Source organism: Manis pentadactyla, chromosome 11, assembly GCF_030020395.1.
Source record: "Manis pentadactyla isolate mManPen7 chromosome 11, mManPen7.hap1, whole genome shotgun sequence".
Lineage (NCBI taxonomy): Eukaryota > Metazoa > Chordata > Mammalia > Pholidota > Manidae > Manis > Manis pentadactyla.
In genome coordinates this window covers 3,001,928-3,029,392 of record NC_080029.1, presented here as the reverse complement: position 1 = coordinate 3,029,392, position 27,465 = coordinate 3,001,928, and the positions used below count along the sequence as shown (strand labels likewise).

The window sequence follows — 27,465 nt, the reverse complement described above, 5'->3', positions numbered from 1 at the left end:
CCCGTCTCCCTCCGCAGGGAGCACGTGGCCCCTTGGCTGCGTGAGTGCCTCATGCTTGCTTTTTGATGTTAATTATATTGAAGAAGGAAAAGGAGACCCATTTTTCCACGAAGGCAGACTCTGTGGTGTGGTAAATAAAAGGAGTCTTTGGTTTTCAGAGCCCAGGTCAAGAGCAGGGATTTTTTTACCTGAAGGTTGCTACTGCAAGTTCACGGTAGTCGGGAGGGAGGCAGGCAGGCGCATCCTGCGAGGACACGGGCTGCTCTCCCCTCTCGGCCGGTGGGGCTCCTGCCAGGGCACCAGACTCGATGGCAGTACGCTGGCCCCACAGCGGCACTGTATCCCAGGTGCCCCGTGTGGTAGCCAGTCAGGGAAAGTGTTCACCCGAGCATAACAGAAAACATGACAGACCAGAGCTTAATTTATTGAGGGTTCCTTTGGTCAGAGAGCAGACAATCCCAGTGTCAGCAGCTGCTGGCGTTAGCTCATCCATTCGGTGATGTTCTCGGGGTCCCAGATTCCTTCAGATTTTCTGCTCTGCCGTTCTTAGTTTTAGGGCTTTTTACCTCTTGTTGCCTCACATTGGAGGCTGCAGAAGCCGTTTTGTAAACTTGACCTGCTTTCAGGGCAGTGAGGAGGAGGCGGGGGCGGAGGTGACCGCCTGTCCCCTCTGATAGGGAAAGTCTCTGCCCCACCGGAAACCCCTAGGCTTTCCGCAGCACTAGGGCTCCTCGGGGCCCCAGGGAGAGCAGGAAGTAAAGTGAGAGGGGGCTGCGCCCACCCCTGGAGGAGCCAGCCAACAGCACCTGTTACCTTAGGTCTTTCTGAGTGGGGCGTAAAGTGATCTGGGGTCGGAGAAGAACTGCCCAGCCCACACAAAGTGGAGAAGATGTCCCCCAGGCGGCCCAGCTAAGCACCCGGCCGTCCATGGGGCTGCTTTCCCATTGGCCTTGTGTCCTTCTCATCAAGCTTGCTGCCGCCCTGGCCTCCTCTCCAGTGGCGTGATGCTGCCAGTGGGTCCCTAGTCTTAGTAGCAAACACTGGAAAATGCATCAGGAGTAGAGTTGTAGATTAATGAGAATTTAGGACCAACTTTTCGTTCTGAATTTGTGGGTGGTTTGCCTTGTAGCCATTCATTTAATCTCTTCTGCTTCATTGATTTTACAGAGAAAATACTTGTGTTCAGTAGGCTGGTCTCCTTGGAAAATGCATCAATCACAATGCGGTATATTCCTGGTTTTGTGTAATAGCTGAACAACCAGCTACCACACAGAGAGTGGCACGGTGAACTGGACTCCTGGGGGACAGGTGGTTCCAGACACCCCCCCACCTCCCTGACTTTTAAGAATTTGCTAATTCCCTGCCATAAGTTCTAGGGCTAGTTTTTAGCTTAAGGAGAATTCAGTGAACATAATCTGAGTATTTTGCAGTATTTTATGGGTTATTGGTAACTGACAGTTCAGAGCAAGAGTCTAAGATTGTGCTGCTCAGTATGGCAGCTAGTAGCCGTGTGTGGTTATTTACACTTAAATTTGGATTGAAGTTGAGAAAATTAAAAATTCAGTTCCATGGTTTCATAAGCCACACTTCATGTACCTGTGGCTAGTGGCTGCCATATCAAACATCACAGATTTAGGATATTTCCATTATCACTGAATGTTCTATTAGATACTGCTGGTCTGAGAGCTTGACATTGCTTTCCCAAGAGCTTACTGTGAGTAAATTTCTATTACCAGTTTATTTTCTCCTGATTTGTACCTTTTCAAAATGTGGTTTTACTGTAGAGTAGATTTTGCACATTTCTTGTATTTCTCTTTTCAGTTGTCCTTATGTTCTGATTTAGTATTAATACAAAAAGACCAGTGGGCTGTCTTACTGGTAGACTTTGAGGCCTTACTATTGGCAAACAGAGGCAATTCTGGTCCTTATAGTGCTCGTCTGATTATTTGTGCACTGGTCCCACAGCATGGAAAGTTTTCCTGTATATCCCTCCTCCCTTGTAAAGCCTTTTAGAACAAATAAAATATAGGAGGAAAGGATACATGAGGCTGGAGTTCTGTGAGCTGTGTATTTAAAAATGGAATTTTAGAAAAATGTATTAAAAATTCTATTCAAAAGATGAGAGAGAATTACTGAAAAGTGTCCGTGTGACAGTGCCCTGCACCACCATCTCCACTTGTCTCCCAGTTCTCCCAGTTCTGAAGGTCCTGCTTGTCTTCATTTGCCTTAATAAGATTTATGCTTTTAAGAGCATCTTCTGCTCATGAGCATCTTTGGTGTTTTCCTCAGGAAAATTAATCTGTTTCTCCCCTTACTTTCTCTTATTCGCTCATGTGATCATTCAGAAGTGAGAGATGCTAGGTCAGAGTTCCCCTAGCGCTTGCACAGAAAGGCCACTCTACTTGGAATGGCGAGAAGGGCCACTTCTGCAACCCAGGTCATTAAGGAGTCTGTGCAGGACTGAAGGGCAGTCATGGATTGACTAAGTATTGTTTGCATCTTTCTTTTGATTAGGCAAGGGCAGTGAAAGATTAGGTACACTGAATCAAAGTGATAGTGTGGAAATGGTAATTTGTGAGAAAATGATGAAGTTACACTTGACCAAATTAAGCTTCTGGGAAACTGATGCCCTGCTCTCTTTTTTCTCTCCACTAAAGGAGGCTGCGCTGTGGGCTTCTGACCCGTGTGGAGTCAGGGCACTGCCTGGACAGCACAGGGCCTGCGGCTCTGAGGCTGCTGCCCGCTGTCCCTGCAGCCCAGTCCTATGGGGGCTGAGGCCTGGGCAGCACCTCCGTCTCTTGTACCAGATGTGTGTTCTGCTGCTCAGGTGATTGATCGCCTGTTAGGAAATGGTGGGATAGGACTGTGTTCACAGGAGCCTCACCACCACCCCTTCTTCTTGGGTGTCGCTCTAAGCAAGGCACTAAAGACTTTAGTTAAGATGCTCTTGAAGGAGACTGGAGACTTCCTAGAGCATTTTCCCACAGAATGCTTCAGGAGCTTGGCTACATACGGTCAGGAACTTGTTTGCTCTTGGTTTTTTGTTTCCTTGAGTTTTTTAGTTCTGTTTTCATGCCTTTATAAAAAGTTTTGCATTTTTAAAATGAAGATTGTTTCCTTTCTCTCTTAGATCCAGAATATTAAACAGACGAACAGTGCTCTCAAAGAAAAGCTTGATGGTGGAATAGAACCGTACCGACTTCCAGAGGTAGGATTCTGCAAAGAGTCTCTTAGAAGTCACACCCAGGTTTCATGTGTTTAAGAATTTAATATCTGTGTAATACATCTCCAGCACATGTCTCTTAGGGAGAAAGGTATAGACATGATTTTATAAACGTAGTTGATGTTAAAAGTCTGGAAAAGAAGGATTCATTAACCTTCATAAGGACACACTCATCTGTTAATGTAGCATGCTAATCCGACTCCCTTGGATATCCAGGTCATTCAGAAATGTAACGCACGTTGGACCACAGAAGAGCAGCTTCTCGCCGTACAAGGTATGGGGAAGTTCTCCTTACAAAGAGCATAGGAGCAATGGTAGTTATTAGGAAAAAATTACACCACACCCTGCTCCCAGCACATCGTTTGTGGTGGAAATGAGTTCTCGGAAGACTACATTCTTCCAGTGCTCGTGATTTCAGCCACATCACTGCACTCCTTTTGGGCCTTTTTTCCCTTTCTTGTGTCTCACAGGATGTAAAAATTAATCTGAAAGCCTCGGGTTCTAAAGGTGTGAGGGCTTTATTTTAGCAGCTACTTTTGGTTCCAAATAGTCAGGAAGCATACAAGAAGCAGGTTGAATGACAGGGCTCTCAGCTGGGAGGTCCTGGGGATCCTGACTGGTGACTGCAAATTGCCCACAACCACAGGGTGCTTACCAGGTGGCTTCAGTCCCCACTTGACATGTGATGGGAGGTACAGATTAGCGCATGACAGGATCACACTGAATCTCTTTGATCAGTCATCTGCCAACTGTATCCAGATGTGACTACTGCTTTTTTCCACTGGTACAATACAGTAAGATAGTGCCTGCTATTAAAAGTCTATCTGTTTTCTTATCTGGATAAGTTTCAGTTGTGTTTTTTAAGAATAGTTTTTCCTCTTGTATTGAAAAAAGAAATGATCTCTTATATCCTTAGCCATCAGAAAATATGGCCGAGATTTTCAGGCAATCTCAGATGTGATTGGGAACAAGTCAGTGGTACAAGTGAAAAACTTTTTTGTAAATTATCGACGCCGCTTCAACATAGATGAAGTTTTACAAGAATGGGAGGCAGAACATGGGAAAGAAGAGACCAATGGACCCAGTAACCAGAAACCTGTAAAGTCCCCAGATAATTCGATCAAGATGCCTGAAGAGGAAGACGAGGTAAATCTGAAACAGTAAGATCTCTTCTCTGCCAGATGGGTGCTAGGTACTCCAGGGAGTTTCTTCACTGATGGCCTTTTTTAGCTATAGAAATACTTTTAGGTTTCAGCTATGTCAGTAATTGACTTTTTGTTTTTTCCTTTGGTAACATCAATCTACAATTACATAAGGAACATTATGTTTACCAGACTCCCCCCTTCACCTAGTCCCCCAACAAACCCCATTACAGTCACTGTCCATCGGCATAGTAAGAGGCTGTAGAATCACTACTTGTCTTCTCTGTGTTGCACAGCCCTCCCTGCGCCCCCCACAACATTATACATGCTAATCGTAATGCAGCCTTTCTTTTTCCCCGCCCTTATCCCTCCCTTCCCACCCATCCTCCCCAGTCCCTTTCCCTTTGGTAACTTAGTCCATTCTTGGGTTCTGTGAGTCTGCTGCTGTTTTGTTCCTTCAGTTTTTCTTTGTTCTTATACCCCACATATAAGTGAAATCATTTGGTACTTGTCTTTCTCCGCCTGGCTTATTTCACCGAGCATAATACCCTCCAGCTCCATCTATATTTTTGCAAATGGTAGGATTTGTTTTCTTCTAATGGCTGAATAATATTCCATTGTGTATATGTACCACATCTTCTTTATCCATTCATCTACTGATGGACACTTAGGCTGCTTCCTTTTCTTGGCTATTGTAAATAGTGCTGCGATAAACATAGAGGTGCATCTGTCTTTTACAAACTGGGCTGCTGCATTCTTAGGGTAAATTCCTAGAAGTGGAATTCCTGGGTCAAATGGTATTTCAATTTTGAGCATTTTGAGGAATCTCCATACTGCTTTCCACAATGGTTGAACTAATTTACATTCCCACCAGCAGTGTAGAAGGGTTCCCCTTTCTCCACAAACTCACCAACTTTTGTTGTTGTTTGTCTTTTGGATGGTGGCGATCCTTACTGGGGTGAGGTGATACCTCATTGTGGTTTTAATTTGCATTTCTCTGATAATTAGCGATGTGGAGCATCTTTTCATGTGTCTGTTGGCCATCTGAATTTCTTCTTTGGAGAACTGTCTGTTCAGCTCCTCTGCCCATTTTTTAATTGGATTATTTGCTTTTTGTTTGTTGAGGTGCGTGAGCTCTTTATATATTTTGGATGTCAACCCTTTATTGGATCTGTCATTTATGAATATATTCTCCCATACTGTAGGATGCCTTTTTGTTCTATTAATGGTGTCCTTTGCTGTACAGAAGCTTTTCAGCTTGATATAGTCCCACTTGTTCATTTTTGCTCTTGTTTCCCTTGCCCGGGGAGATATGTTCATGAAGAAGTTGCTCATGTTTATGTCCAAGAGATTTTTGCCTATGTTTTTTTCTAAGAGTTTTATGGTTTCATGACTTACATTCAGGTCTGTGATCCATTTCGAATTTACTTTTGTGTATGGGGTTACACAATGATCCAGTTTCATTCTCTTAAAAGTAGCTGTCCAGTTTTGCCAACACTAGCTGTTGAAGATGCTGTCATTTCCCCATTGTATGTCCATGGCTCCTTTATCATATATTAATTGACCATATATGTTTGGGTTAATGTTTGGAGTCTCTATTCTGTTCCACTGGTCTGTGGGTGTGTTCTTGTGCCAGTACCAAATTGTCTTGATTACTGTGGCTTTGTAGTAGAGCTTGAAGTTGGGGAACGAGATCCCCCCAACTTTATTCTTCCTTTTCAGGGTTGCTTTGGCTATTCGGGGTCTTTGGTGGTTCCATATGAATTTTAGAACTATTTGTTCCAGTTCTTTGAAGAATGCTGTTGGCAATTTGATAGGGATTGCATTGAATCTGTAGATTGCTTTGGGCAGGATGGCCGTTTTGACGATATTAATTCTTCCTAGCGAAGAGCGTGGGATGAGTTTCCATTTGTTAGTGACCTCTTTAATTTCTCTTAAGAGTGTCTTATAGTTTTCAGGGTATAGGTCTTTCACTTCCTTAGTTAGGTTTATTCCTAGGTAATTTATTCTTTTTGATGCAATTGTGGATGGAATTGTTTTCCTGATTTCTCTTTCTGTTCATTGTTAGTGTATAGGAAAGCCACAGATTTCTGTGTGTTAATTTTGTATCCTGCAACTTTTCTGAATTCAGATATCAGTTCTAGTAGTTTTGGAATGTAGTCTTTAGGGTTTTTTTATGTACAATATCATGTCATCTGCAAATAGTGACAGTTTGACTTCTTCTTTACCAATCTGGATTCCTTGTATTTCTTTGGTTTGTCTGATTGCTGTGGCTAGGACCTCCAGTTGAATATGACCTCCAGACAACTATGTTGAATAACAGTGGGGAGAGTGGGCATCCCTGTCTTGTTTCCAATCTCAGATGAAAAGCTTTCAGCTTCTCGCTGTTAAGTATGATGTTGGCTGTGGTTTTACCGTATATGGCCTTTATTATGTTGAGGTACTTGCCCTGTATACCCATTTTGCTGAGAGTTTTTATCATGAATGGATGTGGAATTTTGTCGAATTCTTTTTCAGCATCTATGGAGATGATCATGTGGTTTTTGTCTTTCTTTTTGTTCATGTGGTAGATGATGTTGATGGATTTTCGAATGTTGTACCATCCTTGCATCCCTGGGATGAATCCCATGTGGTCATGCTGTATGATCTTCTTGATGTATTTTAGAATTTGGTTTGCTAATATTTTGTTGAGTACTTTTACATCTACATTCATCAGGGATATTGGTCTGTAATTTTCTTTTTTGGTGGGGTCTTTGCCTGGTTTTGGTATTAGAGTGATGCTGGCTTCATAGAATGAGTTTGGAAGTATTCCTTCCTCTTCTGTTTTTTGGGAAACTTTAAGGAGAATGGGTATTATGTCTTCTCTGTATGTCTGATAACACTCCGCAGTAAATCCAACTGGCCCGGGGTTTTGCTCTTGGGTAGTTTTTTGATTACCGCTTCAATTTCTTTGCTGGTAATTGGTCTGTTTAGATTTTCTGTTTCTTCCTTGGTCAGTCTTGGAAGGTTGTATTTTTCTAGGAAGTTGTCCATTTCTTCTAGGTTATCCAGCTTGTTAGCATGTAGATTTTCATAGTATTCTCTAATAATTCTTTGTATTTCTGTGGGGTCCGTCATGATGTTTCCTTTCTCATTTCTGATTCTGTTGATGTGTGTTGATTCTTTTTTTTGTCTTAATAAGTCTGGCAAGGGGCTTATCTATTTTGTTTGTTTTCTCTAAGAATCAACTCTTGGTTTCATTGATTTTTTTCTATTGTTTTATCCTCTCAATTTTATTTATTTATTCTCTGATATTTATTATGTCCCTCCTTCTGCTGACTTTAGGCCTCATTTGTTCTTCTTTTTCCAATTTCAATAATTGTGACTTTAAACTATTCATTTGGGATTGTTCTTCCTTCTTTAAGTGTGCCTGGGTTGCTATATACTTTCCTCTTAGAACTACTTTTGCTGCGTCCCACAAAAGTTGGGGCTTTGTGTTGTTTTCATTTGTCTCCATATATTGCTTGATCTGTATTTAATTTGGTCATTGATCCATCCATTATTTAGGAGCATGGTGTTAAGCCTCTATGTGTTTGTGAGCCTTTTTGCTTTGTATGTACAATTTATTTCTAGTTTTATACCTTTGTTATCTGAGAAGTTGGTTGGTAGAATTTCAGTCTTTTTTAGTTTACTGAGGCTCTTTTTGTGGCCTTGTATGTGGTCCATTCTGGAAAATGTTCCATGTGCACTTGAGAAGAATGTGTATCCTGTTGCTTTTGGGTGTAGAGTTCTATAGATGTCTATTAGGTCCCCCTGCTCTAGTGTGTTGTTCACTGCCTCTGTGTCCTTACTTATTTTCTGTCTGGTGGATCTGTCCTTTGGAGTGAGTGGAGTGTTGGATTCTCCTAGAATGAATGCATTGCATTCTATTTCCTCCTTTAGTTCTGTTAGTATTTGTTTCTCATATGCTGGTGCTCCTGTATTGCATGCATATATATTTATAATGGTTATATCCTCTTGTTGGACTGACCCCTTTATCATTATGTAATGTTCTTTATCTCTTCTTGCTTTCTTTGTCTGTAAGTCTATTTTGTTTCATACAAGTACTACAACACCTGCTTTTTTCTCCCTGTTGTTTGCATGAAATATCTTTTTCCATCCCTTGACTTTTAGTCTGTGCATGTCTTTGGGTTTGAGGTGAGTCTCTTGTAAGCAGCATATAGATGGGTCTTGCTTTTTTATCCATTCTGTTACTCTGTGTCTTTTGATTTGTGCATTTAGTCCATTTACCTTTAGGGTGATTATTGAAAGATATGTACTTATTGCCATTGCAGGCTTTAGATTTGTGGTTACCAAAGGTTCAAGGGCAGCTTCTTTACTATCTAACTGTCTAATTTAACTCCTTGTTAAGCTATTATAAACAGAGTCTGATGATTCTTTATTTCTCTCTCTTCTTATTCCTCTTCCTCCATTCTTTATATGTTAGGTGTTTTATTCTGTGCTCTTTTGTGTTTCCTTTGACTGCTTTTGTGAGTAGTTGATTTTATTTTTTGCCTTTAGTTAGTGTTTGGTTTGTCTGCTTTGTTTGCTGTGCTTTTATTTTCTCTGGTGGCATCTATTAGACTTCGGAGTGTTTCCATTTAGAGCAGTCCTGCTAAAATACCCTCAACTTTTGCTTGTCTGGGAATTGTTTAATCCCTCCTTCATATTTAAATGATAATCGTGCTGGATACAGTATCCTTGGTTCAAGGCCCTTCTGTTTCATTGCATTAAATATATCATGCCATTCTCTTCTGGTCTCTAAGGTTTCTGTGGAGAAGTCTGATGATAGCCTGATGGGTTTTCCTTTGTCGGTGACCTTTTTTCTCTCTCTGGCTTCCTTTAATACTCTGTCCTTTTCCCGGATCTTTGCCATTTTAATTATTATGCCTTGGTGTTGTCCTCCTTGGGTCTCTGGTGTTGGGAGTTCTGTGGGCTTCCATGATCTGAGAGACTATTTCCTCCCCCAGTTTGGGGAAGTTTTCAGCAATTATTTCTTCAAAGACACTTTCTATCCCTTTTTCTCTCTCTTTTTCTTCTGGCACCCCTATAATGCGGATATTTTTCTGTTTGTATTGGTCACACAGTTCTCTTAATATTCTTACATTCCTAGAGATCCTTTTATCTCTCTATGCCTCAGCTTCTCTGCATTCCTGTTCTCTGGTTTCTATTCCATTAACAGTCTCTTGCACCTCATCCAGTCTGCTCTTAAGTCCTTCCAGAGATTGTTTTATTTCTGTATTCTCCCTCCCAACTTTATCCGTTAGCTCTTGCATTTTTCTCTGCAGCTCCATCAGCATGGTTATGACCTTTATTTTGAATTCTTTTTCAGAAAAGTTGGTTAAATCTACCTCCCCAGGCTCCCTCTCATGGGTTGTCTGGATTATTCTTGACTGGATCAAATTCTTCTGCCTTTTCATGGCGATAGAGGTAGTTGTGGGCAATTGGTGTGTGTCAGCTGGGAGAACAAAGTCCCTTCCTCCTTGCTGGTTGCCTTCCTCTCCTGCGAGAACAGCGACCCCTTGTGGCTTGTGCTCGGCGGCTCGCACTGACGGGGTGTCAAAGCCTGGCCCTGTCGGCTGCAGAGGAGGCTCTGGGCGGTTGCTGTGGGCCCGGCCACTCTCAGGCTGCTCCCGTGCTATGGCGGGGCCGCGCCGGAGGGGGAATGGGTGGGAGGCTGTTTATCGCTGTGAGGGGCCTCAGAGCTGCGCTGCCACCCAAGGGGTTAGGGCGCCCGGAGTTCCCTGGGATTCCCAGCTGCTGGGCTGAGTGTCCCAGGACGCTTCCGTCCAGCTGTGATTCCCCTGTCCCTGTAAGACTTTCAAAAAGCATTCACTTTTCTTTTTTCCCAGGGGTGCCAGCTGTGGGGACCCGCTCACATATTTTACTGTCCTGTTTCCTTTATACCCAGCACACCACCCAAAGTGTGTCTGTGCTCCCAGTGCAGATGGCTGGGGCTGGGTGTTCAGCAGTCCTGGGCTCCCTCTCCCTCCCGCTCCGACTCCTCTCCTCCCACTAGGGAGCTGGGGGGAGGGGTGCTCGGGTCCCACTGGGCCGTGGCTTGTATCTTACCCCCTTTGTCAGGTGCTGAGTTCTCGCAGGTGTAGATGTAGCCTGGCTGTTGAACTGTATCTTCTGGTCTGTCTTTTAGGAATAGTTGTATTTGTTGTATTTTAAAAAATATATATGGTTTTGGGAGGAGATTTCCACTGCCCTACTCATGCTGCCATCTTGGCTCCGCCCTCCAGTAATTGACTTTTACCTGTAAATACCATGTCTATTGATTCCTATCAATTTTTGGTCATTATGTTTATTATTCACATTTTAATTCCTGGTTTCCTTCAGCTGTAGAATATTCCACATTACCAATTTTTCCTTAAATACAGTAATAGCTCTGCCAGAAAACAGTAAGTTGGAAGTGCCTTGAGTAGGGATGGCAGGCTCAGCCATGTGAGGTGTGTTGTCTCATTATGAGGCTGAACTGACGGGTGAGTGTGCATAGCCAGCCAAGAGCTCCTGGGTTCGCCTCTGCCGTCTGGCCTTCCATGTTTCCATGCTGTTTGGGACTAAGCTGCCTAAGTATTGATGGGGACAAATACAGCCCCGTGGTTGGCAGGTACTTCCAGGGTGATAGCTGCCAATCCTGTCTCTGGGATAGTGGCACTGGTGTCTTCCGCCTGATCAGTGGAGATGAAGCAGGCAGTCTTCTGGGCTGCAGGGACCTGGCTGCTCCCCTCTGCTTCCTGTGATGAGGCTGCTGAATTTCCCCACCACCTGGCCTACCCTGCTACATTTTTACCCGAGCCCTTAACTGGAAAATCTGTGTGATCGGTGTACGCAGTCTGTAGCACTGACACTGGGAGTGGCTCCCTGACTCACATAGGCACGGCACAGCCCACCATCCTGGAACGCATGTGCGCAAAACAAAGGGCCTTTCTTCTTCTGGCCGTGGTGTTTGTCCCAGTGTGACAAATGAACTTCCCTGAAGTCCTGCACTCGCTTTAGGTGGCCTTGCAAAGATGAGGATTGCTCGGGAGGGAGTGTCAGAATCTGTGAGAATGAAAGCTTACTTCCACATGTGTTTTCCGGCTCCAGTCCCAGGAAACAGAAATAATGGGAAAATGCCAGCTCCCATCCCGCTTCAAGTTTCATCAAAGCAGGCATTGGCAGGGTCAACACAAAAACGGTCATGATAAACGGTCAGGAGCTGTTTCCGACTGAGTGTTGGCCCTTTTACTTAGACTGCCTTCCACCGGTAGAGATAAGCTGTACCTTTGTTATCAGCCCTGGAGACCTGTCCTCCGTGGCCCACCTCCCACAGGGACTGTGCGTCCCAGTGCTGTGCAGTCCTCCCCAGTCCCGGGGTGCGCTGGCTTCTCTGTGACTCTGCCTCCCACCAAGCAGCGGACTTCCTGTCCCTTTGGGGTGGATCTTCTGGGGATCTGTTTACCCAACCTTCTGCTCAAAAGAAGCGGTGTTATCTAACTTCTCTTCAGTGCATCATCCTCCTATCTCCTCTACAAACTCTTCAGCTCTTCAGTCGTTTAAAACATGTATAGTCTCTCACACCTGTATTTCCTTCTCTTTAGTCCTTTCTTCTTTTTCTTTTTGGTCGGGCACCCAGAGGGTGGGGCCCGTCAGTCCATGTGGCTTGTCCACCTCTGAGGCTCCCCAGGGCCCATGCCTGCCCATCAGTGCCCTGCCCACTGGGGGATCCCCCCCAGGGCGGACTGTTTTCTGCTGAATTAATCTGGGCACCATCCTCCTCCAGAACAGAGCACATAACCCAGGTCTGGAATGGCATCATCATGTCAACCCCCCAAAAAAATCAATGACCACCTCCCATTCGGCTCGGCACAGTGCCCTCCTTCTCAGGCCAAAGGGGCCTGTTCCTCAAAACTTTCACCATTTCCCCTTTCCTTTTTTTTTTTTTTTTGTTATCATTAATGTACAATCACATGAGCAACATTATGGTTACTAGATTCCCCCCATTATCGAGTCCCCACCACATACCCCATTATAGTCACTGTCCATCAGTGTAGTAAGATGCTGTAAAATCACTACTTCTCTTCGCTGTATTGTACAGCTTTCCCTGTGTACCCCCCCTACATTTTGTGTGCTAATCATAATGTCCCCTTTTCCCCCTTATCCCTCCCTTCCCACCCATCCTCCCCAGTCCCTTTCCCTTTGGTAACTGTTAGTCCATTCTTGGGTTCTGTGATTCTGCTGCTGTTTTGTTCCTTCAGCTTTTTTCTTTGTTCTTATACTACACAGATAAGTGAAATCATTTGATACTTGACTTTTTCTGCCTGGCTTATTTCACAGAGCATAATACCCTCTAGCTCCATCCATGTTGTTGCAAATGGTAGGATTTGTTTTCTTCTTATGGCTGAATAATATTCCATTGTGTATATGTACCACCTCTTCTTTATCCATTTATCTACTGATGGACACTTAGGTTGCTTCCATTTTGTGGCTATTGTAAATAGTGCTGCTATAAATATAGGGGCACATGTGTCTTTTTCAAACTGGGCTGCTGCATTCTTAGGGTAAGTTCCTAGAAGTGGGATTTCTGGGTCAAATGGTATTTCTATTTTGAGCTTTTTGAGGAACCTCCATACTGCTTTCCACAATGGTTGAACTAGTTTACATTCCCACCAGCAGTGTAGGAGGGTTCCCCTTTCTCTGCATCCTTGCCAGCATTTGTTGTTCCTATTCTTTTCTATGTTGGCCATCCTAACTGGTGTGAGGTGATATCTCATTGTGGTTTTAATTTACATTTTTCTAATGACTAGTGATGTGGAACATCTTTTCATGTGTCTGTTGGCCATCTGAATTTTTTCTTTGGAGATGTGTCTGTTCAGCTCCTCTGCCCATTTTTTAATTGGATTATTTGCTTTTTGTTTGTTGAGGTGTGAGAGCTCTTTATATATTTTGGATGTCAACCCTCTATTGGATCTGTCATGTATGAATATATTCTCCCATACTGTAGGATGCCTTTTTGTTCTATTGATGGTTTCCTTTACTGTACAGAAGCTTTTCAGCTTGATATAGTCCCACTTGTTCATTTTTGTTTTTGTTTCCCTTGCCTGGGAGATATGTTCACAAAGAAGTTGCTCACGTTTACGTCCAAGAGATTTTTGCCTATGTTTTTTTCTAAGAGTTTTATAGTTTCATGACTTACAGTCAGGTCATTCATCCATTTCCAATTTACTTTTGTGTATGGGGTAGACATTGATCCAGTTTCTCTTACATGTAGCTGTCCAGTTTTGTCAACACCAGCTGTTGAAGAGGCTTTCATTTTCCCATTGTGTATCCATGACTCCTTTATCGTATATTAATTGACCATATATGTTTGGGTTAATATCTGGAGTCTCTATTCTGTTCCGTTGTTCTCTGGGTCTGCTCTTGTGCCCATACCAAATTGTCTTGATTACTGTGGCTTTGTAGTAGAGCTTGATGTTGGGAAGGAAGATCCCCCTGCTTTATTCTTCCTTCTCAGGATTGCTTTGGCTATTTGGGGTCTTTGTGGATCCATATGAATTTTAGAACTATTTGTTCCAGTTCATTGAAGAATGCTGTTGGTATTTTGACACGGATTGCATTGAATACTGTAGGTTGCTTTAGGCAGGATGGCCATTTTGACATTATTAATTCTTCCTAGCCAAGAGCATGGGATAAGTTTCCATTTGTTAGTGTCCTTTTAATTTCTCTTAAGAGTGTCTTGTAGTTTTCAGGGTATATAGGTCTTTCACTTCCTTTGTTAGGTTTATTCCTAGGTATTTTAATTCTTTTTGATGCAATTGTGAATGGGATTGTTTTTCTGATTTCTCTTTCTGCTAGTTCATTGTTAGTGTATAGGAATGCAGCAGATTTCTGTGTATTAATTTTGTATCCTGCAACTTTGCTGATTTCAGATATTAGTTCTAGTAGTTTGGGAGTGGAGTCTTTAGGGTTTTTTATGTACAATATCATGTCATCTGCAAATAGTGACAGTTTGACTTCTTCCTTACCAATCTGGATGCCCTTTATTTCTTTGCTTTGTCTGATTCCTGTAGCTTGTACCTCCAGAACTATGTTGAATAAAAGTGGGGAGAGTGGGTATCCTTGTGTTCTTCTGATCTTAGGTGAAAAGCTCTTAGCTTCTCCCTGTTAAGTATGATGTTGGCTGTGGGTATGTCATATAGGCCTTTATTATATTGAGGTACTTGCCCTCTATACCCATTTTGTTGAGAGTTTTTATCATGAACGGATGTTGAATTTTGTCAAATGCTTTTTCAGCATCTATGGAGATGATCATGTGATTTTTGTCCTTCTTTTTGTTGATGTGGTGGATGATGTTGATGGATTTTCGAATGTTGTACCATCCTTGCATCCCTGGGATGAATCCCACTTGGTCATGGTGTATGATCCTTTTGATATATTTTTGAATTCAGTTTGCTAATATTATGTTGAGTATTTTTCATCTATTTTCATCAGGGATATTGGTTTGTAATTTTCTTTTTTTGTGGTCTCTTTGCCTGGTTTTGCTATTAGAGTGATGCTGGCTTCATAGAATGAGTTTGGAAGTATTCCCTCCTCTTCTATTTTTTAGGAAACTTTAAGGAGAATGGGTATTATGACTTCTCTAAATATTTGACAAAATTCTGTGGTGACTTCATCTGGTCTGAGGGTTTGTTCTTGGGTAGTTTTTTGATTACCAATTCAATTTCTTTGCTGGTAATTGGTCCGTTTATATTTTCTGTTTCTTCCTTGGTCAGTCTTGGAAGGCTGTGTTTTTCTAGAAAGTTGTCCATTTCTTCTAGGTTATCCAGCTTGTTAGCATATAGATTTTCATAGTATTCTCTAATAATTCTTTGTATTTCTGTGGGATCTGTCATGATTTTTCCTTTCTCATTTCTGATTCTGTTGATGTGTGTAGATTCTCTTTTTTCTCTTAATAAGTCTCACCATGGATTTATCTATTTTGTTTATTTTCTCAAAGAACCACCTTTTATTTTTGTTTTTTTTTTCTATTGTTTTATTCCTCTCAATTTTATTTATTTCTTGTCTGATCTTTATTATGTCCCTCCTTCTGCTGACTTTGGACCTCATTTGTTCTTCTTTTTCCAGTTTCAATAATTGTGACTTTAGACTATTCATTTGGGATTGTTCTTCCTTTAAATAGGCCTTGATTGCTTAATACTTTCCTCTTAGAACTGCTTTCACTGCGTCCCACAGTAGTTGGGGCATTGTGCTGTTGTTTTTATTTGTCTCCATATATTGTTCAATCTCTGTTTTAATTTGGTCATTGATCCATTCATTATTTAAGATCATGTTAAGCATCCATGTGTTCGTGAGCCTTTTTGTTTTCTTTGTACAATCTATTTCTAGTTTTATACCTTTGTTATCTGAGAAGTTGGTTGGTAGAATTTCAGTCTTTTTTAGTTTACTGAGGCTCTTTTTGTGGCCTAGTATGTGGTCCATTCTGGAAAATGTTCTATGTTTACTTGAGAAGAATGTGTGTCCTGTTGCTTTTGGGTGTAGAGTTCTATAGATGTCTATTAGGTCCATCTGTTCTAGTGTGTTGTTCAGGGCCTCTATTTTCTGTCTGGTTGATTTGTCTTTTGGAGTGAGTGGAGTGTTGAAGTCTCCTAGAATAAATGCATTGCATTCTATTTCCTCCTTTATTTCTGTTAGTATTTGTTTAACATATGTTGGTGTTCCTGTGTTGTGTGCATGTATATTTATAATGGTTATATCCTCTTATTGGACTGCCCCCTTTATCATTATGTAATGTCCTTCTTTATCTCTTGTTACTTTCTTTGTTTTGAAGTCTGTTTTGTCTGATAGAAGTACTGCAACACCTGCTTTTTTCTCCCTATTGTTTGCATGAAATGTCTTTTTCCATCCCTTGACTTTTAGTCTGTGCGTGTCTTTGAGTTTATGGTGAGTCTCTTGTAAGCAGCATATAGATGGGTCTTGCATTTTTATCCATTCTATTACTCTGTGTCTTTTGATTGGTGCATTGAGTCCATTTATGTTACAGGTGATTATCAATAGATATGTACCTATTGTGATTGCAGGCTTTGGATTTGTATTTACCCAAGGTTCAAGGGTAGCTTCTTTACTATCTAACTGTCTGACTTTAACTCACTTATTAAGCTATTATAAACACAGTCTGATGATTCTTAATTTCTCTCTTTTCTTCTTCTTCCTCCACTCTTTATATGTTAGGTGTTTTATTCTGTACTCTTTTGTATTTCCCTTGACTGCTTTTGTGGATAGCTGATTTTATTTTTTGCCTTTAGTTAGTATTTGGTTTGTCTGCTTTCTTTGCTGTGATTTTATTTTCTCTGGTGACATCTGTTTAGTTTTAGGAGTGCTTCCATCTAGAGCAGTCCCTCTAAAATACCCTGTAGAGGTGGTTTGTGGGAGGCAAATACCCTCAACTTTTGCTTTCCTGGGAATTGTTTAATTCCTCCTTCATATTTAAATGATAATCGTGCTGCATACAGTATCCTTGGTTCAAGGCCCTTCAGTTTCATTGCATTAAATATATCATGCCATTCTCTTCTGGCCTCTAAGGTTTCTGTGGAGAAGTCTAATGATAGCCTGATGGGTTTTCTTTTATAGGTGATCTTTTTTCTCTCTCAGGCTGCCTTTAATATCCTGTCCTTGTCTTTGATCTTTGCCATTTTTTACTTTATTTCTTGGTTCTGTCCTCTGTGGTTCCCTTGTGTTGGGAGATCTGTGGATTTCCATGGTCTGAGAGTCTATTTCCTTCCCCTGCTTGGGGATGTTTTGAGCCATTATTTCTACAAAGACACTTTCTATCCCTTTTTCTCTCTTCTTCTACTGGTACGTCTGTAATGCAAATATTGTTCCATTTGGATTGGTCACACAGTTCTCTTAATGTTCTTTCATTCCTAGAGATCCTGTTATCTCTCTGTCTCAGCTTCTCTGTGTTCCTGTTCTCTGATTTCTATTCCATTAACAGTATCTTGTACCTCATCTAGTCTTCTCTTAAGTCCTTCTATTGATTGTTTGATTTCTGTTATCTCCCTCCAGATTTCATCCCTTGGGTTTTGCATATTTCTCTGCAGCTCCGTCAGCATGGTTAAGACTTTTATTTTGAATTCTTTTTCAGGAAGATTGGTTATATCTATCTCACCTGGCATTGTTTGACTGATTCTGGACTGGACCAGATTCTTCTGCCGTTTAGTGGTGATAGAAGTGATCACTGGGAAGTGGTGCATGTGTCAGCTGGGAGAACAAAGTCTCTGCCTGCTTGCTCGTCACCTTGCCCTTCTCCGCTGCCTGTGCTGGTTACCTGTACACTGGAGCAGTCTCTGGGTTAATCCCCCGTGATGCTGTGGGTGGGGCAGCCCTGGGGATAGCCTAGGGCACTGCGGGGTTCGCAGATGCACCGGATGTGTTCTCCTGTGAGATTGGCGCCCCTTCGTGCCTTCCTGACCTTCTGCCAGCTTCCTATGCATGTGCTGGGCAGCTGTGTAGAGGCAGTAGCCTCTGGGTCTGGCCCAGTTAGCTGTGTGCTGGGAGAAGACTGTGTGGTTGCTGTGGGCAGGTCCACTTTCCAGCTGCTCCGCGATGGTGGCGGGTCAGCCAGTGTACTTGGGTGCCGGTGAGGTGGAGTGAGCGGCAGGCTGCTTGTCACTGCGAGGGGCTTCGGAGCTGCGCTGCTGCACAGGGCCTTAGGGCGCCGGAAGTTCCTTAAGATTCCAGCCTGCTGGGCTGAGTGTGCTGGGACGATTTTGTCCACCTGTTAAACCCTTCTCCCTTTAAGGGTCTTAAAGCTCCCACTTTTCTTTTTTCCCAGGGGAGCTGTCTGTGGGGACCCAGTCGCAGTCTCCATCTCAGACTTTTACTTTTCTGTTCCTCTGATATCCAGCACACCATGCAATGTGTCTGTGCTCCCAGTGCAGATTACTAGGGCAGGTTATTTAGCAGTCCTGGGCTTCCACTTCCTCCCCACTTTGTTTCTTTTCCTCCCACTGGGGAGCTGGGGTGGGGGGAGTGCTCGGGTCCCCCTGGGTCATGGCTTTGTATCTTACCCTTTTCGTGAGATGCTAAGTTCTCACAGATGTAGGTGTAGCCTGGCTGTTGTACTGTATCTTCTAGTCTCTCTTTTAGGGATAGTTGTATTTGCTGTATTTTCAAAATATATATGGTTTTGGGAGGAGATTTCTGCTGCCCTACTCACACTGCCATCTTGAGGACCCCTCCCCCACCAGTCCTTTTTTCTTAAGCTTCCTAGAGGGCCAGCAGTGCTGCTCCGGCACCTGGTTTCCTGTTTCCCACATGTTAGTCAGCAGAAGGAGGTTATTCTGTGAGGCCTGCAGCTTCTCCGTGTCCACCAAGGGCCTGCAGGAGCTCATTGGATTGCTGCTTGACTGTCCAGCCGGTGCTCAGAACTTGGGTGCTTACAATGTCATAGTCTTGTTACTCCTGTGGAGTCCTGCAGCTGAGGCGGAGTCCTGCTGCCCTGCCCTCCCCTCCTGCCTGCAGCTTTTATGTTTATGCAGTACAGACAGGGAGGCCCTCAGAATGGCTAGGAGTGCCACTCATATGATGGTCTATCAGCTGTGGGTTTTTTTCCTTCAGGGCTGAGAGTGGAGGGCAACCCGGGGGTGTTGAGCTTTTGAAATTCAGAGTTCTCTGAGGTGGCCAAGGTTGGGCACAGGGTGGGGGTCAGAAAGGGTGAACAAGAATGCTGAAATGGCTGCCTGGAGATGAAGACTCACTGACGGTGTGGGTGGCTTTGCGTGTGGCTGGTGCGGGGAGGCCTCTGGGCCTGACCAGCTGCAGGTCTTGCCGACTGTGACTTCCCCACAGAGCAGCTCTTCCCTGATGCGGGAGTCATAGCCCAGGTGTTTTCCTGGCATTAAGACACCAGACACCACGAGGGGAGCAGTGAGCATGGAGACGCTTGGTGACCTTGAGGCTTGGGTCTGAGTCGGTTTTGGAGAACAGGAGAGTTAAAGAATGCCTTTGGAGCCCTTAAGACGCCAGAACTTGTGTTTGTTGAATGGATAGGTACCATGGCATCCCCTCCAGCCAGTGCTGGCACGTGACCACTGCTGTTTGTCAAGCTCTGTGCTGATAACGCCCCTCTCTGGGATTTATATTTAACCTTATGAAGCAGGCACCATTATTGTGTCCATTCTGCCAATGAAGAAACTGGAGCTGAAAAGGAAAAGGAGCTTAGACAAAGGTGCACAGCTGGAAGGCAGCAGAGCAAGGATTTCAGCCCAAGACGTCTGGCTGCAGAGGCCACACTCTGACCTGTCTCTGCCTGGTGCCTTGGCCTGGCGTGTTCCTTGGCACTAGCCCAGGCGTGCATGGTTTGCAGTCCCTGTATTCTCAGGACAGGTTGGGTGGGCCACCACCGTTCCTCCATCAGTGCGCTGAAATTAGAGTTTGTATTGTGTTCTGCTCTTTGATTCTTTTTTTTTCTCCTCTCCTCAGACTGCTTCTGTTCTTGACGTCAGATATGCATCTGCTTCATGAGAGACCCTGGCAGCTCTGAGCACTTGGTGTGGGCGACCATGTCACCCAGGATATCAGGTATCACAAGGCCTCCCCTAGCCGTCTGCATCACGTCTCTGTGGACAAGCAGCTGTTACCAAAAATGGCATATACACTGCAGTCCTGTGCTCCATCTGCCTTAAGTCTTCGCTCATTCCCCACGTTGGCGCCGCCTCCCAGAGAGCTCCAGCGCAGCGCTCACCCTGCCTAGTGCTGGGGGCTCTCGTGGCCTGCTCGCCCCCCTGACTCCGGGGCCCACCTCCCCAGTTGGAGCTCCTGAGCCCCACCGATGGCAGCTCTCCACGTCAGCAGCTTCAGAACAGGTAGCCGACTCAGAGGGCACGACTCTGTTCCTGCATGGCCTGCCATTTCTACTTTGTGCATAATGTAATTTTCAGAGTGACTGTGACCCTGTTGGCCTTCTAGGAAGTTTCTCTTGTTCTTTTCTGAGGCACCCACCTAAGTGATATCATGCTCCTTTGGAAATCACGATAAATTGGCAGACTGCATTATAACCTTTATCGTGCCAAACATCCTGATACAACTCACATTTCCCTAAACATAGGGCATAATTATGGTTTATAAATTCGCTTGGCTTAAGCCTCCCTCCTCCTCTTCCAAGTGGTAGAAAGTTCAGACACAGCAGCTATCCTGGGACACTGTAGCTTAATGGGAACGTGGCCCTCAACACTTGCCTTCTGCTTTCGGCGTTGTGGCCCCAGGATGGGTGCCACCTTAGCTTTTCCTGGCGGCCCGCAGCCCCCACTCCGGCCATCACCAACCAACTCCAAGAGGTCTGGTCCATGCCACTGTACTGGTGCTTGTACATTTGGAATTGGTGCCTTCTCCTTTTGGCAACCATGTTATCAATCCTCTTTCTGTTTTAGTGTCTTATTTCTTCTGCAAAGTTTATTGCTTGCCAAAGATGACATCGCTGAGATGAGGAGCTGGGAGAACTGGCTGCGGGTTTTGACAGGGCAGGTTCTGACTGTCGGGTTAGCTGATGAAGGGTGTTAGGACAGCCGGTGACGGGTCTGTAAGAGCTTCATGTGGCCAGTTCCCGCCCTGTTGCTGTGCGGCCTTTTACGTGTCCTTCCACTCATCCCGTGTGTCCCATGTGAGTTGAAGGCGATCACACCGCACCCCCTCCCCCCAGTGCTACAGGGCCAGGTGGGGGTCGGTGCTGGTTCTGTGAGACCAGGCTGAAAGGGAACAGTCTGCAGGGCATTAGGGGAAGCCGTGGTTGGACTGCAAACAAGTTAACGTTTTGAATCAATGTCCTGAGACGCTTTTATTCTCTTGCCCAGCCACGGACCTGCTGAGGGGCTGAGGGCAGATGGACTGTCAGACTGCACTCTGATGTAACCTGTTCCCCGTGCCATGGTCAGTCCAGCCCGCACTAGACATGTGGAGGAAGATTTTGGGTTGTTTTTTGCATCATTTAAATATTTTTCCTGCTTTCGATACCAAAAAGAAAAAAATACTGATGCTTTAAGGCAAAACAGAATTCGTGAGAATTTAAAATATGCAATTAGAATTTGATGTGTTTGGCTCCCAAGCACCTTGCTTTTTTTTTCTTTTTAAGTTGGCTCATTTTCTCTTTAGGAAGAGTTTCAGTTAGAAACCTAGATTGTTTGGAATTGTGCTGCTTTTTTTAGTATCTGGAGGAAGGACCTTCAGATGGGGAGTGAACAGGGACTTCCCTGACTTTCACCGTTCCGTCCCCACCCTAGGTGTGTGTGGGTCAAGTAAGAGCATGTGAAGAGCATCAGAGGGTCAGAGGTCACAGCTCACTGTTCCTGCCTGGACAGGGATAGCAAAATAACACTAGTAACCATGTAGGGTTTGTTCTTGTTTTAATCATAAGCCTGCCATGCGAAAATGGCAGGAAAAACATGGGGAGGAGGTGGCATGAGTTTTGCACATCACTTAAAGGGGACACTAGACAGAAACTGAAGCTTTTAGGGTCTCCTTGCTCTTTCTCAAGACCACCTTCCTCTTCACAGAGGCAGTAGGCAGTTTGCAGCAGGAGGTTCTCGCTGTGTCTGCAGGTATGCTCCTCTCTTCACGCCCAGGCTGGTTCCTCAAGAAGGGACCCCTTCTGGCAGCTGGGAAGTGTGCTGCTCTTTGTGCAAAGCATGGCAGGCACCTGGCAGCACCAGGCCTGTGAGTGCTGTGCTGTCCCCTTACTCAGCCAGTCCTGGAGAAGCGCCTTGCTGGCACACTTGGATTCGGCTTTCTCTGCAGGCGAAGGGGTGCATGGTTGTCATTTCCCAGAAGGAAAGGATAGTGTCTGCCTGCAGGCCTTTGCTGTGGTTTCATGTGTAAGACTGTTCTAAACTGCTTCATTACACTGTCTTTTCAATGATGTTGTAAATGCAAGAAATCATGGAGCTTTAAAAGCTGAGTGGTTTGGTCTTATTTATGTGAAGACCCTTTTTAACATATCAAGACTGTGGTGTATCAGCAGGTCTGCTTGGATGTGAGGGTCCACAGTGACAACTGCTTCGGATGCAATGTTCACGTAAGCTTTGTCTTCTTAAAAATTATCAATGTGAATGTCATAATTATATATATATATTTTTTGGAAAATTTCACCTGAGTATAAGTTATTGTGCAAAATATAGTACCATTGAAGCAAATGATAGTTTAACTTTTAGTTTAGAAATCCTAAAAGATATAAATTGTACTGCAGATGCATTAAAAGTCTCTTCTATTTAATTTTATGTAGGTGTGTAAAGTGTTAGGTAAAATTTTTGTCACTTATCCATTTAAACACCTTGTTACTTGAATATTGTGTTGACTGGTCTGAAACAGTGGTCGATTCTGTAATACAGCTCTTCTACCCAGGAAGTAACGTGCCTGAGTGGTGCCGATTAGGTTCATAGTGGTACACAATCAGGTGCTGGTGTCAGGAGCCAGAAATGAGTGTAACACACCCACTGCGTTGGCTAGGTATATCTGTGCCACCAAGACACCACTTCCTCAAAATGGTTTTTGGTAGTTTTTAACCTATAAGACACTTCGATAGCATAGACCTCTAATCAAAAAATGAAGATGAAAAAGTGGTCAACTTGTAAAAGCTTACTGTGGTGGACTAATTAAGCAGTTGTTTTCTGTGTATATGAAGTTTCCTCAAATACCACACACCACTATTTAAGTGTGCTCATTGTCACTTTAAATTTCAGCTCCGCCCTATTTTTGTCTTTCTAAATATCAGATGTACTATTGGTATAATCGCATACCAAAAATAAGCCGAACAGTGCATTACACTAACTGGACCCCTGCTTGTGTGAGCAAAGGAGAGCCTCATTTCTCTCGTCTGGCCTGTTTCTGAATCTAGTGACCCAGATTCAAGCTTTTACTAGCAAGTGAAACTTCTCCTCAAGTTGACTAGAGGTATTTAGCTCATCTGCATCCTGGTGATCTTGTGCAATGCTCAGACACAGATCCTCTTTTGGCCACTCCCCCGATCACTGCAGCTCTTCTTAATTAGAGTGAAGCACAATTGCAGCAGCGTTAGAGCTCGGAAGAAGGAAGGTCGGTGTAGGCTATGCATGCTGTGTGAGACGGGTGTTTACAGCCACCTTCTCCTGAAACGGCTTCATACGGAGCAGATCGTATCCCATCAGGTAGACCCATCCACTTTGCTAAGTGCTTTTTAGATTGCTTCAAGTTTTTCAAGATTTTAAAAGATGTATAAGGTTAAGTTTGCAAATATAATGGAAATGCTGTATATCTTTTGAAGTGATAAAATCCATGTTGAAATTTTAAAGAAAATAATGTTGTAATAATGCTGTTGTAAGTAATATTTTAATGTCTCTTCTGCCTGTTTTCTACTTCAGCACATTCATTTGGTGAATGTTCATAGCATTATAATTGCTCAGCCACTGACTGAGAACATTTGTTAGCGGACATTGGAAATTTTATTTGTGAAATTCTGCAGAATTCATTTTTCTATTTCCAATATTTGCTCAAGTTAAATAAAAATTGTCAAGCCATTGATGTAATAAAATATGAAACACAAGACAGTTTTCTGCCCCCCAGCAGAGCAGTAGCCCACCCTAATACAAAGTGGGTGCTCCCCTGCCTTTTGTGTTGGACCTCAAGGTCCTGAACGGATCGGTTCCCCAGAGCCCCACCCTGGGGAAGTACAGCCCCAGATGCCTTTTGATTTTAGCCTTTAGCTCTGCCTGAACTGCTTTCTTATGTATGATCATTTGGTTGGGGTCAGATTGAGGTGCATAAGTTTGGGAAGTTTGCCATTGCTGAGGGCTTAAATGTAAAGGTCCACTGGGGTGAATGCTTTTTCCCAGTAGTGGTTTTTCTCTTTTCAGCATATCCAGTCTTTGGCACCTGAAAGCTGGCCTCTGACAGCCCCGGACGGGGCAGTGAGGAGGCAAGCCCACTGCCTTTGTTGCTGTGGTCAGCCCCCCAGGGTAGCCTGGAGGGCGCTCCCAGCATCCACTGGCCCTCTGTGGCCCTTCCTTGACAGCCGGAATATAGGTATGGTTAGATAACTGCTGTGAAAGCCTGACTGCAGATCCAGCATTGCCTCGGACAACATGTAAGACAGGCTGATGGCGTCCCTCCGCGTATCTGACTTCACACTGTGTACAAGCGGGGTTCACATAATGCTTCTCAGAACTCCTGTCCAGGACAGAAGACAGGACGGTGCTGTGGTCGCTGTTCTCAGCGCTGCAGGGCCTGCAGGGAGGAAGAGGTACAGTCTCCTTGGATGGGACACATGGGCAACACCTAGGAGAGGAGGGCCGAGCTGAGAGAGCCTGGTATGCGGCTTGCAGAGGCGACTCGTGCAGAACAGGAAGGAGCCAGAGCCGAGGCCCGACCCCTGCCAGTCAGTGGGGGAGGAAGGGAAGCCAGAGAGCATGCCGGGGAGCCACGGAGACGAGGGGCGTCCCGGCTAGGGGGGTGCCCACTGTCAGTGTTGCTTGACTGTCTGGGCGTGGCCTTTGTTGGCTCAGAGGAATAAGGAGCGAGAAGGAACAGAGGTATTAAGGGAGAGGCTCTCCGACTGCCGCGCGCACACAGGCCTGGCTCCCATCAGGAGTGTGGGAGCCATGTCGGGGGCCCCACGTCAAGGGCGCGGGTGGAGTGCAGGTCCAGGCTTCTTCCTGCCAGCCGGAAGGAAGGAACACCTGTGGACAGGTGTTTACAGGTCACCTGTTGTGCCCCATCTCCATCCTCTGGGCCCTTGCTACAGCCCTGGCTTCAGGCAGGTATCCCTGGCGGCATCTCATGTGGGCAGCAGGGGTTGTTCAGGCCCCAGGGCTGCCCTGGGCACCACGGGCGCTGGGCATCCTCTCTGTGGAGGCAGCTCTGCAGGGCTTCTCACAGCCCACATGGTACCCAACTAAAAAATGCACCCCATCTCACTTTTCCTCACCCCACCCTGTGCTGGGATCACATTCAAAATCACACTGTTTACCCACAGACCCTCACCGTAGGCTGTGCTTTCTGGTGGAATCCAGGCCAGGACCACACAGGTGAGAACTTCTCTCCCCACCAGGCCTGCCATAGCCCTGGTAACTTCTGTTGAGGGGACAGGTCTTGGGCGCACTTACCGACCCAGACTGGCAGAAGGCTGCGGCACTGCCACGAGACTATCCAGTGAACGCGTGAGCTGAGAGGAGGCGCCCCCTGCTCCCGGGTGCCGCTCCTGCCTCTGCGGCCGCCGCTGCTGTGCCTCTGGGCACTGCGTGCCATGCTGGGTGCTGCTTCTCGGAAGGAAGAGATGGGGCGCTCTGCCTGGGGGAATCCCTTTACTTCTCAGCAGATCAAGACCATGCTTGTTCTTGGCGGCAGCTGCTTTGTGCTTGGAGCCTAGACAAGGGCACAGGTGCCCCAGCTCACTCTCTGGTCCTGGGCTGGATGGAACTGCCCCCCAGGGCAGTCACTTGGGTCCTCATTCCCACTCACCCAAGAAGCATGAGCCCAGTCATGGGCCTGGAAGTGCACTGGTCTCTTCCCACCAGCTGTCCTCCCTGGACTGGGGCTGTCAGCGCCTTTGCCCAGTGCTGGAGCTCAGCTCCACGTGCTCCCCCCCTCCCCTTCAGACCTCCCCTGGGATATACACGTTTCCAGCCACCAAAAGGGAGACCCTGGCATCACCTGGCTGGGCCCCGGCCTCCTCCCCTCTCCCTCACCCGCTCCCTGCACCCACCACCCACCATCTGGCCCTTCCCGCTGAAAGTGCAGCTTCTGCCATCTGGGAAAACACAGCCTTCCTTCTGACTTAAGCCAAGTAGGGCCTGCTTCAGGGATGCTGTGCGGCCATGCCTCCCTCCATGCCCTGTCCCTGGGACAGCCACGCTGCCTCTCTCTGAGGTCCTGCGCAGCGTGCCGCCCCCACCATCAGCAGAGGCTGCTCTCGGGGCTCCTTCCACTTACACCCTTGCACCACACTACAGAGCAAGGGTGTCACGTGTTCGTTCATTCCCCTAAATGGGCACCAGTGAACACACTTGGTACTGAAGACACAGGCTGAAACATAGTCCCTGTTGCCGTCCTGTGGCCCACAGGCAGCTGGAGTTGTCCGTTCCCTCCTGTTCTTCCAGGGAGAAGGATCCCATGTGTGCATGCTCACTTGCACGTGTACAAAGAATCGTTTTTCCGTACAATTCACATACTCTGTACCTGGCTGCGTGCCTGGCTTTTTTTTACCCTACTTCTGCATCACCACGTGTGTGTGAGCTGCTCCTTCCCTAGGTCCTGGCTCCGTGCTAGCACTCCAGTTATGGCTGACAACTTGTTCCAACCGCTGTCAACTGATGGTCACTGAATTGTTACTTATAATATCAGCAGACTGGAAATTTTGCCTGCATGCACATGTAGTTCTAGAATAAATATCAGGGATTGGAATTTCTGGGTCAGGAAATGGTTTAGTTTACAGGTGGTACATACCCCTGTTGTCTTCCCACAGGGTTGTAGAGGTTCTCCTTCCATCTGCTGTGAACGAGGCAACTTGTCTTGGTAATAAACACTTGGGTCTGAGGTTTCATCGATCACGGGCCCTGGCGGTCAGGACTCCCACTCAGCTCATCCCGAGACTGGCCACAGTAGGCCCATGGGTGCTGGTGAAAAGAATGGGCCATTGGGGGCTTTGAGCAGCAGGAGTTCAGGCCTACGGCCCCTGTGCTTCTGCCAGTCATGAGGGTGAGGGCTGGGGTCGATGCCAGCTCCCAGGCTGTCAGAGGCGGGTGAGTTGGGACTTGGGGTTTCCTGGACTTCTGGCTTGTGTCTTGAGCTGTTTGGGTATCAATTACCAAAGTCCTGGGGGGAATGAATTCCAATTAGAGATCTGGAGATTGTATACTTGGAGTGGGGTTGAAGAGCACTGTGTGGATTCTGGTTTTCAGGTCTCTGCCTCCTGTACGTCACCACCCCCTACCCCTTAATGGAGAGTTGGCCGACGAATAGCGTGAGCAAATGTTGTGTCCTGGCCTGGACAGGCCGAGCAGGCATCTTCCTGAGACCCCAGCCGGGGAGAGCTTTTCAGATAAGTGAGAAGAGATCAACCTGCATGGGGCCTGC

The 27,465-nt window shown here is 45.4% G+C and overlaps 1 protein-coding gene across 3 annotated transcripts in view; it reads left to right on the top strand.

The window, feature by feature from the left end:
- The window catches only part of RCOR1 (REST corepressor 1), a 176,669-nt gene extending 149,876 nt beyond the window's left edge, over positions 1 to 26,793 (top strand). For 2 of the 3 annotated variants that reach the window (XM_036882174.2, XM_036882172.2), the window contains 4 exons: positions 3,131 to 3,208; positions 3,440 to 3,497; positions 4,140 to 4,369; positions 19,852 to 26,793. In XM_036882174.2, the coding sequence (XP_036738069.1) occupies positions 3,131 to 3,208; positions 3,440 to 3,497; positions 4,140 to 4,369; positions 19,852 to 19,893 (408 nt within the window). In that variant the 3' untranslated portion in view covers positions 19,894 to 26,793. The remainder of the gene's footprint in view (positions 1 to 3,130; positions 3,209 to 3,439; positions 3,498 to 4,139; positions 4,370 to 19,851) is intronic. The other variant, XR_005024148.2, reaches the window with a different exon arrangement.
- Positions 26,794 to 27,465: the final 672 nt, after the last annotated feature.